Source organism: Coturnix japonica, chromosome 1 (assembly GCF_054131305.1).
Source record: "Coturnix japonica strain WE chromosome 1, WE-NBRP24, whole genome shotgun sequence".
NCBI classification, from domain to species: Eukaryota; Metazoa; Chordata; class Aves; order Galliformes; family Phasianidae; genus Coturnix; species Coturnix japonica.
The window spans coordinates 107,760,145-107,780,588 of NC_140663.1; the positions used below are offsets into that span (position 1 = coordinate 107,760,145).

The following is a 20,444-nucleotide window of genomic DNA, read 5'->3' on the forward strand; positions in this document are numbered from 1 at the left end:
CTTAAACTCCATACAAGCATGTCAAATATATGTAATATAGGCGCATTAGAAGGCTGTGCTGCCACCCAGCAAGACCAAGACAGTCTGGAGAGTTGGGCAGGGGGACATTTAATGAAATTTAACAAGGCAAGCATAGAGTCTTGTATCTGGGAAAGAAAAATTCCAAATACAAGTATAGGCTGACCTGTTGGAAAAGGGGAAAGGGGCCTGGAGGTTTTGGTGAACAGCAAGGTGACCATGAGCCAGCTCTTTGCCCTGTAGCCAAGAAGGCCAATGGCACCCTGGGGTGTACCAGAAGGGATGTAGTTAGTAGGTCAAAAGAGGTTCTCCTCCCCCTCTACTCTGCCCCGGTGAGATCACATCTGGAGTACTGTGTCCAGTTCTGGGCTCCTCCATTCAAGGACAGGGAAATTCTTGAGAGAGTCGAGTGCAGAGACACAAAGATGACTGGACATCTCCCTTATGAGGAAAGGCTGAAGGATCTGGGTCTCCTTAGTTTGGAGAAGACGAGACTGAGAGGTGACCTCATTAACGTTTATAAATCTGTAAAGGTTATGTGTCAGGAGGATGGAGCCAGGCTCTTCTCAACGACATCTGGTGATGGGACAATAGGAAATGGGTACAAGCTGCAACATAGGAGGTTCCACAGAAATATGAGAAAAAACTTTTTCATAGAGAGGGTAACAGAACATCAGAATGTGCTCCTACTCTGGAGAAATTCAAAACCTGCCAGGACGAATTTCTGTGTGACCTATCCTAGGGGTTCCTGCTAAGGCAGGGAGATTGGTCTAGATGATCTTGCAAGGTTCCTTCCAGTCCCTGAATTTTAGTGACTCTGATTCTGTAACAGTTATGGAGAAGAGACAGCAGCTATTAAAATGATGACTTGGTTAAAAAAAAAAATAAAAAATCTTTCAGATCATAGCCAGGATTCTGGCATTTAATTTATTAAGTAAATAATTCAATTTTTTAGCTCATTTTCTCTTCTCTCCTTTTTTCTCTCCTTTCTTTTCTCCTCTTCTCTTCTCTTCTCTTCTCTTCTCTTCTCTTCTCTTCTCTTCTCTTCTCTTCTCTTCTCTTCTCTTCTCTTCTCTTCTCTTCTCTTCTCTTCTCTCTCTTCTCTCCTCTCCTCTCCTCTCCTCTCCTCTCCTCTCCTCTCCTCTCCTCTCCTCTCCTCTCCTCTCCTCTCCTCTCCTCTCCTCTCCTCTCCTCTCCTCTCCTCTCCTCTCCTCTCCTCTCCTCTCCTCTCCTCTCCTCTCTTCTCCTCTCCTCTTCTCTTGTCTTTTTTACCTTCTCTTTTTTTCCCTCTCCCCTTCCACTCCTGTACTTCTCTCCTTCCACGCCCCTCCCTCACCCCTCCTTCCCCCTTCCCTCCTCTCTCATTTTGTTCTTCCCTTCCCTTCCTTTCCCTTCCCTTATTTCCTTCCTTTCTCTTTCCTTTCCTTTCCTTCCCTTCCCTTCCCCTTCCCCTTCCCCTTCCCTTTCCCCTTCCCCTTACCCTTACCCTTACCCTTCATCTTACCCTTCCCTTCCCTTCCCTTCCCTTCCGTTCCCTTCCCTTCCCTTCCCTTTTTCCTTCCCTTCTTTTCCCTTCCCTTCTCTTCCCTTCCCTTCCCTTCCCTTCCCTTCCCTTCCCTTCCCTTTTCTTTCCCTTCTTTTCCCTTCTTTTCCCTTCCCTTCCCTTCCCTTCCCTTCTTTTCCCTTCCCTTCCCTTCCCTTTCCTTCCCTTCCCTTCCCTTCCCTTCCCTTCCCTTCCCTTCCCTTTTCTTTCCCTTCTTTTCCCTTCTTTTCCCTTCTTTTCCCTTCTTTTCCCTTTCCTTCCCTTCCCTTCCCTTCCCTTCCCTTCCCTTCCCTTCCCTTCCCTTTTTCCCTTCCCTCCTTTTCCCTTCTTTTCCCTTCTTTTCCCTTCTTTTCCCTTCTTTTCCCTTCCCTTCCCTTCCCTTCCCTTCCCTTCCCTTCCCTTCCTTTCCCTTCCCTTCCCTTCCCTTCCCTTCCCTTCCCTTCCCTTCCCTTCCCTTCCTTTCCCTTCCCTTCCCTTCCCTTCCCTTCCCTTCCCTTCCCTTCCCTTCCCTTCCCTTCCCTTCCCTTCCCTTCCCTTCCCTTCCCTTCCCTTCCCTTCCCTTTTTCCCTTCCCTCCTTTTCCCTTCTTTTCCCTTCTTTTCCCTTCTTTTCCCTTCTTTTCCATTCCCTTCCCTTCCCTTTTTTCCTTCCCTTTTCTTTCCCTTCTTTTCCCTTCTTTTCCCTTCTTTTCCCTTCTTTTCCTTCCCTTCCTTTCCCTTCCGTTCCCTTCCCTTCCCTTTTTCCCTTCCCTTCTTTTCCCTTCTTTTTCCTTCCCTTCCCTTCCTATTTTCCTTCCCTTTTTCCTTCCTATTTTCCTTCCCTTCCTATTTTCCTTCCCTTTTTCCTTCCCTTCCCTTCCTTTCCCTTCTCTTCTCTTCTACCGGCTCCACCGTTGAAGACAAAACTTTCTTATTATCCTCCACGTCTCGCTAGAAAAAAGAGAGCCTCAAATTGTGACTGAGTAAATTTCACCTCAAACAGACTTTGAGAAGAAAAAGAAAAGCTGCTGCTTCCCTCTGACAGAGGCAAGCTACAACTGGGAGAGCAGCAACAGCAAGGGCAGGAGTGCCAATACCTGTCCGTCGACTCAGGCAGCCGGGAGAAGTGGCCAACTGTGACCTCTGCATTACAGCGGGTGAGAATGACCACTGCCTGGAACAGGAAGGGCATGAACGTGCTCTGCTGCAAGGACAATGTGCAGCTGCGCAGAATGTAGAGGATCACCAGCATCTGAAAGAAGTAGGCGAAAAAGAATGACTTGCTGCATCCTTGACTCTGCAGGACCTAACCATGGACATTCAGCACATGAGCAGTGCTTGTTCCCTTGACATGCTGCCAAGGCCTACGCCTACATTTCATGCCAGCCACTCTGTCCAAACCCTGGCTCTGCACTCAGGCTATGCTTCTTTAGCACAAGAGGCAAACAGCACAAGGCGTAATGCAACAGTCAGAGTACAAGACACATGGAAGAAAGTCACTTACGTCCTGATGGATGTCCTTTCCATTCATCTGCAGAAAGGTGATCATCCACTTCCCAGCAGCACGCACACGCATTCCTTTGGCCTTCTGGAAGGTGTCCTTGATGGCCAACATGAAGTCTGTGGCATGTTCCAGGGGGAAGTTTCTGCACACGATCTGCAGAGAAATGAGAAGCAGGAGAGATCCCATCACAGATCTGCAGCAGCTCTTCAAAACACAAAGCGGTCTTGAGGACATTCTCAGTTTAGCATCTTGCTGGTCATTCAAGTGGCCATCACAACACTCCTGCTGTCCATACCCTGCTATTCATACCTACAGTGACTGAGCCTTCTCTCAGCTTCTCCACCCATGTTGTTTGCTTACATGCAAAGCCTCCCCCCAGCAGCCACAGTCATACACGTGCACACACTTACATGCACAGCCACACACACACATGCACATCAGCTCCTTGTGCTGGGCACCTGAAGGCCAGACATAGCTCAGAGCCTCCTGCTACTTGCTGAGAAAAGTGATCTCAGGGTGACAGCTCGTTCTGAAAGTGGTGTGAGAGGTTGGGGGGAGCAGAGGGATGTGCAGAAGCCCACACACGGAGATCCCACCACTCCTTTTTGGGTCCACTTACTCTTGCAATTTTGGACGAGGTCTGGAGCTGAGAGATGGTGCTGCAGTCATTCAGCCCCTCACACAGGCTCCCGATGTCTCCTGTCTTGATGACTGTGTAGGTCACCTTGTCTGGAAAGAGCACAGAGAAAAAAGGAAAGTCATACTTCTGGAAACGAAACCTCTTTCCACAGAGGATAGACAGGACAAGGCAAGGACAAGACGAGGGCTGTGCACGCTGTCTCTCTCTCCTGTAAACAGGGCCCCAGCCCATGGGACTCTGGGTGCGGCGAAGGAAAGCAGAGGGCTTGCGCGTGCCTGCTCTACTCACCTTGGATGCGGAGAAGGGAGCTCAGACAGGTAATGGCCAACTGACGGGATGTGAGCATGGCGTCACATGTCAGAGGTGCCAGCAATCCTACCAAGGTGCCAAAGTGTTTGCAGGCATCTCCTCTCTGCAGGAGTAAAAGGCAGGAAAAAGAGTTGTAGGCAGCCCCAGCTCTCCCTTGCTTCTCCTGCCTGTGCCTTCCCATGTGGTGGGTGACACAGCATGCACAGCCGGGTTGAACTCACCTTCCAACTCAGGGGCACCGGGGAGGGAGCCAGGGACATGCAGAGGGGCTCTTTACTCACCTGAAGCTTTTCACAAGCAGCCAGCAGCCAGGAGCAGGTCTGCAAAGCTCTCTTACGCTCCCATACATTCTCTGAAGTCATTGCTCTCTGCAAGACCTAAGGCAGATCATCCGTCTCACTGTGGATGTCTTTTCTTTCCTTTCCTGCCACCCCTCTCTGTCCCTCCTTTTCCAGTACTTTCCCTCAGGGCCTGGCCTGTGGTTCCACGTGGCCCCCCTTGTGCCTTTCCCCCCGCAGGGCCCATTTCTCTGCCCATTTATGAGCTTGCAGTGAGCTGGCACGTCAGCAGGAGATTTCTCCCTCTCTCATTGTCCACTCAGTCCCCAGATCTCTGTCCCTGCTATCAACAGGTATCATATATTCCTTGCCCCACACATACTCACATGGACTATGTTCTGGAAGAAGCCACGGCTAGGCTCTGTCTCCAGCAGAACCACCATGAGCCGGCCCAGAGCTTTCAATGATGTTTGCTGAAGCTGAAAGCAGAAGAAGGGACTGAGGTGTGGCATCAAGGCTGCTGCCAGAGCATGGGTCGTGTTTGCTGAGGTAGGTTTCTGACTGAGAGGTGGCCGGAAAAGATAAGGCAGGTTACCTGGAGATACCGAGCTGCTTGCTGTGACTTCCTGATCTTCGTCATCATCTCCGCTGAAGGGTGCATCACAATGTTCTTGAAGCACAGAACCAAGAAATCATACATGTCCTTGCTTCTTAAAAAGATCTTCAGCTTGCTGACAGGAGGAAAAAAGGAAGAGAAAGCAAAAAGAGCCTTTACCAGTGCTCTCCAGACTGGTTCAGACAACATCAGTTTCTCCTAATGGACAGCTGCAAAGCCAGCAGTCCTACCCTGTGCTGCTGAGCTCTGTTTTTAGTTCCAGCAACACCCGCCTCCTCTCTGGCAGCAGTGAACCACCTCCCCCTCCAAAGGAAAGGAGACCCCGGGTCTCCCTTCTCTTCCCTGCCTGGTGACAGGAGCATCAGAGCTTTTCTCCCTGCCCAGAACCTCAGCTTTGCTGGGCACAACATCACAGCCAACTCTCCTGTAGATGTGGCTCCTCACCCCTGCCCCCTGCAGACCTCCAGGAGCTACCCAAATGGAGGACCACCAATCCTGCCTTGCAACCCCAGAGGCTCCCACCCTTACCTCAACTGCTCCAGGGCCAGAACCACCTTGAGGGGCACTGGGGAGACAGTGCCCAAAGAATACTTCCTCAGCAAGTCCTGAAAGTCCCAGAGAGACACTGTCAAAGTGGTAAGTGGCACACGAGAGCTCTTCCACCCAGCCCAGAGACAGACACAACTGCCACACATCAGCCCCATCAATCCCACATTACCTACGGAAGCACTGCAGGATGCAGCAGCTTCACAGCTGGTGCACCTAGATCGATGACCAGCCTCTTCCTGCCAGCACCCAAGGTCCCCACCAGCTGGAGACATGGAAACTGAGGGAGACCTATATGCCTCCAGGGAAGCGAGGCTTGTGCTACAGCCCAGTACTCTGCTACAGTCAACCCTGGCTCTAAGCACTCACCATGAGGATCTCCCGCAGCTTGTCCTTCAAGGAAGGGTTAAAACAGGCAGAATCACCCACAGCACAGAAGGCAGAGATGAAGTCAGTGATGCTCTGCACCAGCGCGAGCCTGTTCTGCAAGTCCTGAGGCCCAAGAGAAAAGAACATTCTTTGAACTGCGGGAAGGGCCAAGGGCTGCAAGGGGAACACACTGGGGCAACACTAACGGAAGGGCTTGGATCTTCATCTGGGCACAAACCATTCCCCGAGGGACCTTTGGAAAGAGAAGGCCCATCTCAGCCTCCCCCTTCATGGAGGGACTGCAGTGGATTCTCTGACACCCTGGCAAACCCCAACCTCTCACCTGGCAGCTGAAGCTGTAAAGCAGCAGGATGCTGCCCACAATGTCTCCCTCCAGGTGGACGAGCAGTTGTTCCTTGGAGGCTCGCAGTGCTAAGCTGCCATAGGCAAGCATGATAGTGCTGCGTGTGGCATGAGCTCTCGTGCTGTCCAACTCCATCTGTGTGGGGAGAAATGCCTTGAGATACTCACTCAATAGCCTCCAGTGCCACACGATGCACCTGGGCTCCCTAGGCAGGAGCTGCTGTGAAAATAAGGTGCAAGAAAGACAAGGTGGAAACCCGTAACGCTTCACCTTCTTGCGCTTCGAAATCTTCGCATTCTGGCCTTTGCACAGCTTGGACGCAAACATGTTGAGTGTGTCCAGGACTGTGTGGAAGTTGCTCTCAGCAGCATGGCTGAGAAGAGAGATCATTCCCTGCACAAAAGAACAAGGGGCAGTTGGCGCAGGCCTGAACCTACTGGCACGGACAGCCATAGTGATTGGGCCAGTCATCGCCTGAGGGAAATGGCAGCAGTGAGGAGACTGAAAGGCCCAGAGCAGAGCCAGGAGAATCCCCCTGCCTCACTGACAGACCAGGGATGATGGCCAAAGATGGATGGAAGGAGAGCTCACCTGGGCCTCAGATGGTTTCTCTGCGTTTGCTTCTATCAGATGCTTCAGCAGCGTCTTTTGGATGTGGAGGACTCTCTTACAAGCTCCCAGCACTGTCCCCAGAGCTTTGTACAGGAAAGACTGCATGGGAAGGGAAGGAAGAAGCTGAGATGTGGCATCAGCCTGACCTGATGGCAGAGGGCCAGGTGGGAAGGACCCACTCCCTGGGAGTCACTGAGAGCAGCTGCAGGTCCAAGCTTTAGCCAGCCCCTGGGGAGACTGCATGGAAAGGCTCTCTGGTGGGCACGGGCTGGGGAAGCAGTGTGAGCAGCCCAAGTGTGCAGAGCACCAGCCACAGCCCCAGTTGGGTACCTGCAGCTGCCCCGCTGGGTAGAGCCAGGAAGAACCCACCTTTTCTCCAGAGCTGCTGGAAGAGCTGCTCAGCCATCGGCTCAGCTCACAGCTCAGGGCCTCGGTCCAGTCCTCATCCTCCATGGTCACCAGAGATGCCCTCAGGAACTGTTGGAGAACAGGAGAAGCCAATGATCCCTTGCTCTTTGCCTCTTCCCGCATTCCCAAGTTGCCGCAGCCTTCTGGGGAGAGCTGCCTGGATGAACAGTCCTTCTCCCAGCTCCCCCCAGCATTCCCTCCCATTAAAGCTGCCTGCCACTCTTCTCATGAGACCCTTCTTTGGCTTGGGACAGAAGCAGCACTGCAAAGGCATGCAGCTGCTCCTCAGCAGTATTTGAGAGGCTGTTGCTGTCCAGTGGTGACTTGTGTAGGAGCGGGGCTCCTTGAGGCAGGCAAGCACTTCTCTGCACTGGACCTCCCAGCAATGCCGTACCTTCAGCAGACGGCACTCCCACTCCACTGGGACGCTCTCATCTTTCCCTGCACAGCAACAGGAAGCAAAAGACCTTTGATTGGGATCAAGCCACAAAAGAAGAGTTGTTGCAAACCATGCTCGGCCTGGACACTCAACACTGCTAAGCTGGGACCTGCACCCCTTCCACAATGACCCGTTCCTCCCTACAAACACTGTCCCTGCAGGAACACAGAACTAACTGCTCCAAGACTGCTGTCTCAGGGGACATGAAGGGCCCATCTGTGTCCTTGAATGGGCAGATCCCTGGGAGGATCCGTGTCCCCGAGTCTCCCTGGAATGGGAACAGCAGCAGAGCAAGTACTGCACTGCAGGCAGTGCTTTCCCTCTGCCACAGTGCAGAGCTGCATTTTCACTCCTCGTCCCTGCTTCCTCCTCTCCCTCCCCACCAGCACTTTACCTTCAAGGCACTGCAGCAGCAGGGGGATCTCAGCAGCCCACATGGCCCCCACAGCTCTGTGGATCCTGCTGTGGAGGTTTCGCATGAGCAGCAAGGCAGCAGCTTGGAGTTCACTGCCTGCAAAAGGGCTCCCTGCCACCACCTGAGCAAGAGCAAGGAGAAGCAAGATCACGACTGCAGCGGGAGAGAAGAGCAGTGGCTTCCCCTACAAGGGAAGTAGCTTGGCTCTGCCCTGGTGGGCAAGGAGCATCCAACAGCTTTGCCCATGTCCAAGCTGCTTCCTCCTCAGGGTTCGTGGCACCAGGCTCTGAAGCATCTACTCACCAACAGGCGTGCCAGCATTGTCTGGGGAGTCAGCAGTGGACCTGCAAGGAGAAAGAATTGCTGAGTGAGATGTCAAGACGCTCCATGCCCTGCCGCATGTACCTCTGCTGTCCCTACTGGGTGCTAACACAGGTCAGCAGAGCTTACTGGGGAAGTTTTTGCTCCTACCTTGAAACATGGAGTTGACAAAGTGGGGATCCAGTTCTTCTGCTTCCTGCACTCTCAGGTCCCCTCTCTCAGCCAGGGCTTGGATGCAGCGGGACACCGGGATCAGCATGCCGGTGTACTGGGCTGGCACCACATACAGCAGCAGCCGCGGCCACAGGAGCTGTAGGGAATGAGGCAGTTGAGCATGTCAGCATTCCTGCCTCTGCTCAGAGATGAAGAGGGCTCTGTGAATTTGTGTGCTTCAGAGCTTCAGAGCACGTTGGAGGACAGACCAGGGGTGTTGTAATGAGGCAAGGAACACATGGTGCAAAGGCAAGGGACGGCAGTGTAGCAGGGTGTGACTTACTTTGGACATCCCACTCACAGAGACATCCAGTGACCCCAGGATGTCCATGCACAGCTCTTGGAGATCTCCTTCTTCCTGAGCTTCCTGGGCAGAAAGGTCTCCAGCTGCCTGCACAACAGTGTTATTAAAATGCCAGTTACATTACGTTCTCAGGAGCCTCTCATAAGCTCAGGTGTGGCCCCACTGGTATTTCTGTGCCAGCCTCTGAGCAGCGCGGGTCTTTCAAAAGAAGATGCTGCCCACTGTCCTTACCCTTCTTCCTGTGGTGCGGCTGAACTCACTGAAGATGTGTCCCACTACATCCAAAGCTGAGCAGCTCCAGGCATTAACACTGAGCACATCCTTGATGAAATGCAGAATGGCCCTCCTCACCTGCCAGGGATCAATTTTGGGTGGTGTGATTTTCCTGGTCAGATGGCAAAGGGAAGCCACCTGCTCATCATGGCAGCCCTTCGGGCATGAGCAGAAACAACAAGAGCCTTGGTCCCTGAGGTGAGGGAAAGGCCTTTGCACCAGGCTGTGCAGGGACCTGCCTGCTCCACTCTCCCTGCTCCCCCCACAGGAGCCATCACATCACAACCATGTAGTCAGTGCTCCAGGGTCTCTCTGGTCAACCCAGCCCTGCCCATCTTGGCAGCAGCATCAACAACCCAAAAACACTTTCCCAAACCAGCTCACCTGTGTCCTGAGGTCACTGCTCAGACACTGCACAGCCTCTGCAATCTGGGGCAGCTTCTCTGTCATCATGGGCTCTGCAAGAGATGTGCAAAAGTATGCGTGGAGGCACAACCCAGATGGCAATAGGGACCTCTGGAAGTCCCGACCCGTGGTACTAACCACCAGAGTGAGCCAGAGCACCGAGCAATCCCAGGGCTGTCACGCATTCATCCTCCTTCTCACTGCCTATCTGCGACTGCAGGAACAGGACTGTTTCCTCCGGGCAGATCCGGGCTGCAGGGAGGAAAACCCACGCTGTGTTAGCAAGAAACTCATACCCATTTCTGGGGTTTGTGAGAGAGGATTTGGACCAGGCACCAACAAACATCGCCAAAGCTCTTCTCCTTACCCTGCAGCAGGATGCAGTGGGTTAGATCTGCACTATCAGCCTCGCTGTGCTGCTTGGTGTTGGAAGACAGCTGTGGGAACAAGGTCCATTTGAGGAAATTGCATCAGCATTGAGGACGGAAAAGAAACTGCTGCCACCTCTTGTCACCCTTGGCACTCTCAAGCAGAGGACATCATACAGACAAAACCCAGCTTGCTCCACAGCATCCTCAGGGGCAAACACACAGCTCTGGAGCAACCACAGGCATCCAGGAGCTAAGGCTGAGCAGCTGTCAGAGGCTCAGAGCTCTGCAGTCTTCCTGAGACTTAGCCAAGAGGGAAACTGCTGTGGGCACAAGGATAGGCTCCCCTTACCTCATAGAACACAGCACTGGTGATGGCCAGAAACTTGTCCTTGGGAATGAGTGTCTCAATGCCCTCTAAGGCCTCCATGAAGATATTGAGGCTCTGCAAGAGACCAGGAGAGGAAGAAAGGGCTGAAGCTACGTTTAGCCACTCAGGAGGAGAGACACTGTTTCCCAATAGTGTTTCTGCTGGGAGAAGCTCCCACACAGGTGCTCTTGTTTGTCCCCCATCCCAGCAGCACCAAGAGAGTCTCTCTGCTCTCAACCGAGCCCTGTTTGGGCATCCTTTGCAGGAGTTTCCCACCCAGCAGCCCTCTTCTCCTCCATCAGATGCAACTGGACATGGTCCCCCTAGTTGTTAGCACAGAGCTCTTCAGGTGCTCAGAGCCCCATGCTGGTGGTGGCAAAGCCTCTCATCCCCAGGAGATGGGCCCCAGTGACTCCTGGCTCCCTTCTGGCTCCTGTCTGGATTGTTCCTTCCCTGACTGAAGAGCTTAGAAAGCCTCAGAATTCCCTTGAACACCTGTTCCTTCTTTCCCCAAGGGCTCCTTGCCTCCTCCCTCCATCCCCCTGTCCCCTCTTGGCACTTGCATGGGCCCCACATCCACACTGAGCCCTGCACAACATCTCACCTTGGCCATCCTGCAGGTGTCTTGGACCTCCTGATACTCGTGAATGAGGCAGAGGAGCTGCTCCCAGACATGCTCTCGGTGCAGCTCCTGTTGCAGGAGGACAGCCATCATGGCAGCCACAGCCCTGAGGATGGTCTGTTTGTCCTGGAGAGGGATAGCAGAGGCCCAGCGTCAAAGACTGAAGCTCTGCCCTTTCTACAGAGAGGGCTTTCTCTTTCCCTTCCCTTTCCCCATATCCCTGTACCCAGCAGGAGATGGGCTCACTCTGGAGGGCAGGAAGGTTTTCCCCACACCTTCATCCCCAGCTCACCCTACCACAGTGCTGTGACATGAGGCTTCTCCCTGGCAGAGAGATCCAGCCCCAAGCACAGAGCCAGTTCAGGGCCCTTTGCAGAGCCAGCCCACTCCCTCTCATCACCCTTCTGCTCTCAGCCTGCTGGGCACAGACAGAGCTGCCAACATAGATGTGCACACTGCCATCCCGGGTTGGGAATGCAGCAGTGCTCACCTTTTCCTCCTTGCAGTCCTGCCAGTTCCTCAGCACAGAGCAGAAGAGCTGGTAAAGATTCTCACAGATCTGCTCTTTCTCTTTGGCAGGCCAGGGGCATTGCTGTCCAGAGGACAAGTGAAACTTGATTCCTTCTGACCATTGTTTCACAACTGAAAAAAAAACAAAACAAATAAATGATTAATTAATTAATAAAGAGATAGTGAGAGAGCCCCTGAGAGTCTGCAGTAGGGTGAGATGCAAGGGCTGTCCCGAGCCCCCCTGCTCTGTGGCTGGCACTCACCAGTACAAGTGATGCTCAGGGTCTGGCCACTTCTCACCTGGCCCACCACACTGCACAGGCCAGCCAGCGTCAGCCGCATGAAGGGGATGCACTGTGGAGCTGCAGAGGGGAAGGAGAGCATCAGCAGTGAGGGAAGAGGGGCTGCAAAGTGGGGTCTTTCCTCTTTCCCCAGTTGTCATCAATGTGAGGGGGCTGAGGGCACTTTACCGTAGCTTCTGAACAGTTTGCTTAGAGTGATGAGCAGAAACTCCTTGGACATATCCCCCTTGGCCTTCAGGTGGCCCTGGAGCTCAGCCATCACCAAGCTGAAGTTCATCCGGGCCAGAGCCACCAGGACGTTGCTGGCAGCCATCCTTACACTGTCTGTCACTCCCTGAAAAAGAGTCACTGGTGACACACAGCACAGGAAACTACTTGAGGCCCTTGGAAGGGCTAAGCCACCACTGTCCACCAGGAGAACACCAATGTGGGCAGGCGGCTCTCTTTGCCTTTGGGAGTGACCCCTCACCTGAGCTGCTGTCAGGTCCTGGGACACCTCTGCCAGCAGCCGGTTCACCACTCCGCACGGCGGGCGGCTGTCATCTTCCCACAAGACGCTCTCCAACTCGCAGTAAACCTGCTGTCGGTCACCCTGGGGACAGGGATCAATCACACTCACTTTGCCCGCTGCCACCCATCAATATGCCAGTGTGCTTCTGGGGCCTGGCAACCACGAGACCACTGGGACAGGGCAAGGATTGATGGTTGGATGTCCCCAGCTCACCTCCTGGTCTTGCAGGCGCTGCAGCAGCAAAGTCACGCCACAGGAAGGGACAGGGCTTGCCTCCCTGCGACGCATACATCTGGGCATGCAGCCCACACAGGCGAAGAGACCTGAAAGAGTAGATAAGCTGCTGCTGGTGTTGCTTGGAGCCAGCGCCAAGCATCCAGCCAGCTCTGGGATGAACACTCCTCAGCCCCACAGCGTGGGGTGAGCTGTTCTGGCACGTGTGTGGGTCCGCTGGGAGACGGGAGAGAGCCTTCCCCTTGCTGGGGTACTGGGGAAACCATGGTGGGTGGCTGCATTCAGCAGAGCAAGGACAGTGCTGCTGGCACATCCTAAATAGACATTAGTGGCACACACGAGCTGAGGCAGTATTACTGTGTCCAGAGAGGTGGAGGGACCTCACCTCGAAAGGCTCTCAGCCGCTCCATCACTGCAGGAAATCTCCAGATAGACACAAAGCTCTCTCTGGTCCTCTCCCTGCGGGTCCCACAAGAGACTGGGCCACCGCTCCCGTGGCTGCCACAACAACTGTGACATCACACCAAGGAGTCTCACCTCATAAAGAACCAGACAGCAAGCAGAACACCCTTGCAGGCCCCAGAACACAGCATGTTTTTGTAAAGCACTTGGCTCCAGGGTTCTGTGCCGAAGCAGGGATTCAAGACAGAGAGTGAGGGAGAGTCCCTGGCAGGATGTAGCTCCCGGAATACCATTATCTGGCATTCTCTTAGTGACTGGCAACTCCATGCCAGGAGGCACTGAAACCCCTACCTGATGCCCAGACAACCTCTCCAGAGAGCTTTGCTCTCTTCCAGGGGCACATGTCAGAGACATTAACCAGACTTAAAAATAAATAAATAACAGAGCTAAAAACCATTAGGAAAGAAGTTTCCTAACTTCCTATAAGTAGACATTTCCTTATAACTTCCTGTAAGTAGACATTTCTGTTTGATTTTTCAAAAAAGAAGAAACATTTTCCTTTTTTCTCCTCTGCTGAACCTTAAAAGTACAAAGGAAATGCTTGATTTGAATTCATTTACTTTTATCATTCACGTGAGTGCATCTTGACACAAATATCTTCTTTCTTTGCATCTTTTGCAATCCATTTCAAAAACAATTGAATTATTGAATACATTAAATTCCTATCAAAGTGATTTCAAATGCAGAAAAATCATACAGTCACAAAGCCACACTGTTGCTGTTTGAAAGGAACATCTGGTTGTCAGCCTGACCAACCTCCTGCTCAAAGCACGAGGGCTCAGCACCACATCATCTCTGTCACAGCTTTTTCTAAGTTGATCTAGAACACCCCAAAGGACAGAGATTTTATCATCTTTCTGGGAAGCCTGCCCAATGCCCTATCACTAGTGGCTTAACTTCACCTGACGTTCAAGCTGAAGCTGGCCTAACTTATGGCTGCTCATTTACAGTGTTATCATCTATGGCTCTGTTCCCTTTGTATGGAATGTATGGAACTATCAAACTGTCCCCCTTAGCCTCCGTCTCCAGACTGAAGCCCAGTTCCCTCAACATAAAACAGGCCATGTGTCCATCGTTCTAGATCATCTTCTAGGACTGGGTGCCTGAACTGGACACATTAAACTAATTATAAATTCACTGGTACTGAAAAGGGAGATCAGTTTTCTTTGGCTGATGAGACATTATTCTTATAAGGTCGGCTACACGCAGCTTTTGTTTCTTATTCATTTGACCCATAATCAATCTAGTCCAACTTGCCAGATAATTCCATAGTGAGATACAGAGCAAGGGTGAGTCTCTGAACTGGTTACTGAGGCACAAATTATAGTATCCTCTCCTGCAAAAGATGATCAAATGTAACAGCCTTTATTGTGTTTGTTCTTTAATGAACAAAATTAATTTCTATGAAAGAAATCAATGATTTCCACCAGCAAATGCCAGTGAAAATATTTCCACATCTTTTCCAAGTAGAATTGCTGTAGGCAGTTTCTCTGGAGATATTAAAAACCAGGAAAAACTGACAATTTTTTGTATCATCTTTCAACTGAACTCAATTCAATCTGATATTCATAGAACTAAAGAATGAAGAACACTTGTTAGACTGTCACACATACTGGAAATCTAGAAAGAACTTCTATAATAACAACCAAGAGAATTCCCATCAAGGGAGATTAGCATGAAGATCTAATCTTCCTTTGAAAAGAGTGAAAGACCATGTTACAAGAAAAAAAAAAAAAAAATGTAACTTCAAAAGTTGGGAAGAATCTAAATCAACAGGGAGTAAAACAAAATAAGTACAGTTAAAACTGCAAAGGCGAAGCTCAGTTTTATGTTTTATTAAACATTCTGGTTTATACTGAAGTCACATCATGTGAACTACACATACAATTTGAAATAACAGACTCATTAACCATAGATGAAATGTTAGTGGCAAATTTAAAATATCTACCAGATGTGATGATGATCTCCTGATATCCAAACCCAATAATTCTAAAATGTATTTCCAGTAGAATAAAAGCACTGCTGAGGACAGAGTACCTCATTCAGTTTTATTCATCCATGCCCTAAAAGGATCTCACACTGAAAACACTACTAGTAGGACTCAAAGAATAGATAGTCTTTTCTGTGAGAAAAAAAAAAAAAACTGAAGAAAAAAAAAATTAAACAAATAGGAACATTTTTACTATCTATCAATATATCTGATGGAGTACTCGAACGCTGGGAAAAAAAGGAGGGCAGATTAACGTGAAAAACAATACTGAGATGAGAACCTACAAGTGTAACTTGATATGAATTAATTGTCTATGCTTCTAGTTAAGCTGTAATCCTGCTCTGGTAAATAAGCTGTGCACAGGACCCATGCTTTCTTCCCTCAGAAGCTCCTTGATATCTGAGACCTTCATGCTTGGCCTCTTGCTTCAGCTGTATCTGCATCCTGTCCTACACCTCATCACTGTGCAAATATCCCTGCAGATCCTTACAGTTGGAGTGATTAGGAAAGAATAAATATTTTCATGAAGTAAACTGAAGAACAGATTCTCAAGAAATACACAGTTGTGGATCACAATTGTGGATCACAATTAGCGTGTAACTGAATATTATTCAATAAACCTGCAGAAAAATGCATGTTACGGGAAGAAACAATGTAAACTACAGGTGCACCACAGGTACCTGGTTTCCCATTCCCTGAACCACAAACAAGGCAGACAAAAGATAGAGACAGGGTCAAAAATAGGTATTTCTCTTTGGGAATTGGTAACATTTCAGAATGATGTTAAAAATGCTTAGTAATACGTAGGATACAAGAATTTAGATAAAATGATAAAATTATTTTGTGCTGTTTACACAGTGTTGAATTTAATCAGTCCCAGTCCATCTCCAAGGTGCTACCAGAAGTGTGACATGGCTTGGAGAAGAATCAGAAATCAAGGCTGTATTTACCAGGTGACTCAGTCAACTGGTTTCCACATCCTGTATGACAGCTTTTAGAGGTATTCAGAACTGTAAGACTCCTATAGGCAACTTCAGTAGTAGAATAAAATTATCCATAGCACACTTTGCATTTACACTTAAACTCCATACAAGCATGTCAAATATATGCAATATATACAGTCTATAAGTAAATAATTACTGTCGACAAGTGTCTAAATTGCTCATTGGATGACTTGTAATTAAGGTTCAAGGCAGTGGAAAGTCAGGGAAGTCAGGGAAAAAAAAAACATATAGGAGAGTAAAGATACATCTGAAAGAGAGAATTCTATGCAGTGTTTTTCCACAGCATTTCAATTATTTGGTTCTTCACAAAACACTCTCATTGTCATTTTTTATTTTTTATAGAGCCCGAAATAAAGAAAGCAGAATAGATGATTATATCTTTTTATAGGGAGAGATGCTTCTATAGGGAACATGGTGCAAAAAATTAAAACAAATGTCTTATCATCTCTCCAGGTATAATAGGAAAATTGACATGATGAAATCTCAGTTACCAGAAAGAAACAGAGGATCAGGGGAGGTAAGGTGTTAAAATGGCCTAGACATAACTATACATGAAATGTTCTGGATTGTAGGCCTGGAAAACAGTAAACCAGTCTTTGAGGAGACTTGTCATTTTTATTTTTTCAAGCAGTTATGGCCTCTTCAGGTCCTTAATGATCTGTCTGATCTCTGACAATCTTCCTCACTAAACAGTGGTAAATGAATGCTCCGTTTAAATATCTGGTTTGGAGAGGTATCATGTAAAATAGACAACTAGTGTCTACATAGCTCAAGTAAAGTACTGTTAATAGCAGCCGTGGACTGCAGAGTGAAAGGACAAAGGACCATTCCCATCTCCTGAACCACTCCCAGATGGCCACAGAGCATGTGTGGAGCAACGACAAGATGTTAACAAACACTGAAGAAGTTTAGTGTCAAAAGTGTAGCAGGACAGAACATTTTTCACTTTAACCTCTGTGCTGTTCAAATGTGTAGTACGCCTGACCACCCTTCACAAGTTAGATTCTCCAAATGCTGCCACCTGCAAGTGTGCAACAGCTCTGAACAAATCAAGTTTGTGAATTTGAATCTTGCTGACAGTTGAAGTACAGCAAGAGTGGGCCCTAAATATGGGTTTTCAAATCGCAGATAAAAGGGCACAATTTTGTGCAATATGTGAAAGCTACCAAGACCTTCAGAGTACACAGATGACTCCAAAAAGATCAGGGTGAGCATTTATATCCACAGTGAGGTATGTTCACATATTTTAAGCCTGTCTATGACAAGCTGACCTACTTAGCGGATAAGGGTAAGGCCTCACCTCAAGTACTGTGTTCAGTTTGGGGCACCTCAGCACAGGAAAGACATGGAGGTACTGGAGCAGGTCCAGAGAAGGGCAACAAGGCTTGTGAAGGGCTTGGAAAATCAGCCCTATGAGGAGAGTCTGAAGGAGCAGGAGCTGTTTAGTCTGGGGAAAAGGAGGCTGAGGGGAGACTTTATTGCTCTCTTCCAGTATCTGAAAGGTGCTTACAGAGAGAGCAGGGCGAGTCTCTTCTCACTGCTGGCCGGTGACAGGACAAGAGGAAATGGCCTCAAGTTGCACCAAGGTAAGTTTAGTTTGGACATTAGGAAACACGTCTTCAGAGAAAGGGTAGTTACTGGAATAGGCTCCCTAGGGAGGTGGTTGAGTCACCATCCCTGAATGTGTTTAAGAGCCATTTGGATGTGGTGCTGAGAGAGATGATTTAGCAGAGGGTTGTTAAGAGTTAGGGTACTATGGTTAGGCTGCAGTTGGTCTTGATGGTCTTTGAGGTCTTTTCCAACCAGAATTATTCTATGATTCTATGATTCTAAGATCCCTCCATACTGTAGCAGAGCCACTGCAATGAGAAGGACAGCATGTGAAGAATAAAGATTATATATGCATGTTTTCTAAATGTCATTGTTGACTACAAAATGATCTTGATGGAGTTCTGCACGAGTCTTCCAATACCCTTAATTCAGATTTTGCTAATCCCTAATGAACCATTTGATGGATTCTGCATTAGTTGCTATCTGCAGGCATGCATAATATTTGTATAGCTTTTATTTCAACCTCTATGGACTACACCCTTCACAAATTTTTCTTCTGTAACATTTGTCTCTCTCCAGCATATTTCCATTTCTTCCTAGGCTTTGTTGTCTCCAGGCTTTGTTGTCTGGAAGTCACAATGCACAGTTCTGAACTTCATAAGACAGTGCTTGGTGATTGTCTTCACTAGAATTAACTGTATTGAAACTTCAGCTGCTTTTTTTTATTTATAAGGAAGTTTTACACTCATAAGGCCTTTTTTTTCCTCTCTCTCTCTTTCTCGGAGAGGATAGAAAATAGGATTGTGTGGAAAATAACCTGATAAGCTTTTCCTCCTTAAAATTAAAAGGGTTGATGTTTTCAAATTAGGATACTGTAACTAAAAGTATGTTAGGGAACAATAAGCTTTAACTGTGAGAATTTTACTGGAAGGAAAACGCCTGTCATTTTATATGTAGAGTCTTCCTTGTGCCATTCTGCAGAATTTCTAGAGCAGACCATGTTTCTGAGGATGGCCCACTGTGTTTGAGACTTCAGTCTAACTAAATGAGGAAAAGAAATTAACTGCATCAAAATATATTACTAATGTTCTACACATAGACGAGAGATATTGGCGAATCCCATCTGGCTAGTAGAAATAATCATAACTAGGCTTTTTCTAAGTGAAGACAGTTTTACACCTTGTTTACAGGTAAATCATCTTAAGAGCACTCCTGAAACTGTCACAGAGATATTAAAAAATAAATAAATAAATTAGTTCACATTAGAAGTCTTTCTGTTGGTGAATGTTAGATTTTGTCTCCTTTCTAGGAATTCACTGTGCAAACAGGTTGGCGTGGAAGAGAATGAGCTGCTGGTCACTTGGATTACAGTAGAATTTAAACATCTCATTAAATACATTACAGGGGACAAGGTGGAACATTTCTTTGGCAGCACTTTTAGAAATTCTATCTCAGCAGCGCTTGTCATGGTACATGAAGAACAGAAGTTGAATATTGCTTCATATATAAGCACTTTGTCATTTGTCCATCATAATATAGAATTAAAGGCTGTATGATTTGTCAAGAGACTTCTCCAATGAACAGCTGTTCAACATAAAAGATAAAGTCAGAAAATGGAAAAATTAAACCAACAGATATGCAAACTGTGATGGACAGTAGATAACAAAGGTAGTCTTGAGGCTGTCCTGAGGAGTCCTGTACCCCTAAGGCTGCAGAGGAAGTCAGGATCAAGGAGTTTACCTCAGCTGATGAGGACTGGGTTAATGACCAGTTAAGCAATCTAGACACCCATAAATACATGGGTCCTGATAAGATGCACCTGCAGATGCTGAGGGAGCTGGCAGAAGGCACTGCTAGGCCACTCTCCACCATCTTTGGTAAGTCATGTGAAACAAGAGACGTGCCTGAGGACTGGAGGAAAACAAATGCTACTCCAGCCTTCAGAAAGGCCAAGAAGGAGGACCGAGGTAACTGTAGACTGATCAGCCTCACCTCCATCCATGGAAAGGTGATGAAACAACATATCCTTGGCTCTGCCTCTAGACATTTCAAGGATAAGAGGGTCACTAGGGGCAGTCAGCATGGCTTTACCAAGGGGAAGTCATGCTTGACTAACCTGATAGCTTTTTATGAAGAAATAACCAGGTGGACAGATGATCCAACCGGTGAATGTGGTCTATCTTGATTTCAGTAAAGCATTTGACACCATCTCCCACAGCAACCTTGCAGCTAAACTGTGAAAGTGTGGTCTGGATGATCAAGCTGTGAGGTGGACTGTGATGGGAAGATGTCAGTGAGTTGTGGTCAGTGGGACAGAGTGAGTCTGGTTGGAGAAGTGTATCTAGTGGAGTTACTCAGGGATAGGTACTGGGACCAGTGCTATTCAATATATTCATCAATTACTTGGATGAGGGAAAATGGTCAGCACAAGACTGGGAGGACACAAGACAGGGTTGGCGCATTAGAAGGCTGTGCTGCCACCCAGCAAGACCAAGACAGTCTGGAGAGTTGGACAGGGGGACATTTAATGAAATTTAACAAGGCAAGCATAGAGTCTTGTATCTGGGAAAGAAAAATTCCAAATACCAGTATAGGCTGACCTGTTGGAGATGGGGAAAGGGGTCTGGAGGTTTTGGTGAACAGCAAGGTGACCATGAGCCAGCTCTTTGCCCTGTAGCCAAGAAGGCCAATGGCACCCTAGGGTGTACCAGAAGGGATGTAGTTAGTAGGTCAAAAGAGGTTCTCCTCCCCCTCTACTCTGCCCTGGTGAGACAACATCTGGAGTACTGTGTCCAGTTCTGGGCTCCTCCATTCAAGGACAGGGAACTTCTTGAGAGAGTCCAGTGAAGAGAGACAAAGATGATAAAGTGACTGGACATCTCCCTTATGAGGAAAGGCTGAAGGATCTGGGTCTCCTTAGTTTGGAGAAGACGAGACTGAGAGGTAACCTCATTAACGTTTATAAA

The 20,444-nt window shown here is 48.7% G+C and overlaps 1 protein-coding gene across 3 annotated transcripts; it reads right to left on the bottom strand.

Annotated features, from left to right (window-relative positions):
* Positions 1-2,137: 2,137 nt before the first annotated feature.
* On the bottom strand, positions 2,138-13,144 carry LOC146762638 (maestro heat-like repeat-containing protein family member 2B). Of its 3 annotated transcripts, XM_085549871.1 has the most exons (24): positions 12,857-13,144; positions 12,451-12,560; positions 12,196-12,318; positions 11,895-12,060; positions 11,688-11,786; positions 11,405-11,556; positions 10,897-11,040; positions 10,275-10,367; positions 9,922-9,991; positions 9,693-9,806; positions 9,534-9,607; positions 9,108-9,227; positions 8,856-8,963; positions 8,510-8,669; positions 8,342-8,382; positions 8,018-8,159; positions 7,579-7,625; positions 7,146-7,253; positions 6,756-6,875; positions 6,435-6,557; positions 6,144-6,299; positions 5,801-5,923; positions 5,414-5,490; positions 4,756-5,000 (listed from the first exon to the last, which is right to left on the bottom strand). In XM_085549871.1, exons 1-24 carry the CDS (start codon positions 12,879-12,881, stop codon positions 4,781-4,783), a joined length of 2,715 nt encoding a protein of 904 aa, XP_085405997.1. In that variant the 5' UTR covers positions 12,882-13,144; the 3' UTR covers positions 4,756-4,780. The 3 variants fall into 3 exon arrangements, with proteins under 3 accessions (XP_085405990.1, XP_085405985.1, XP_085405997.1); XM_085549864.1 differs by lacking the exons at positions 10,275-10,367; positions 10,897-11,040; positions 11,405-11,556; ... (3 more) ...; positions 12,451-12,560; positions 12,857-13,144 and adding exons at positions 2,138-2,790; positions 3,043-3,195; positions 3,662-3,771; ... (1 more) ...; positions 4,273-4,368; positions 4,656-4,748 and having other exon boundaries at positions 4,865-5,000; positions 9,922-9,970; XM_085549859.1 differs by lacking the exons at positions 9,922-9,991; positions 10,275-10,367; positions 10,897-11,040; ... (4 more) ...; positions 12,451-12,560; positions 12,857-13,144 and adding exons at positions 2,140-2,489; positions 2,636-2,790; positions 3,043-3,195; ... (2 more) ...; positions 4,273-4,368; positions 4,656-4,748 and having other exon boundaries at positions 4,865-5,000; positions 9,693-9,800.
* Positions 13,145-20,444: the final 7,300 nt, after the last annotated feature.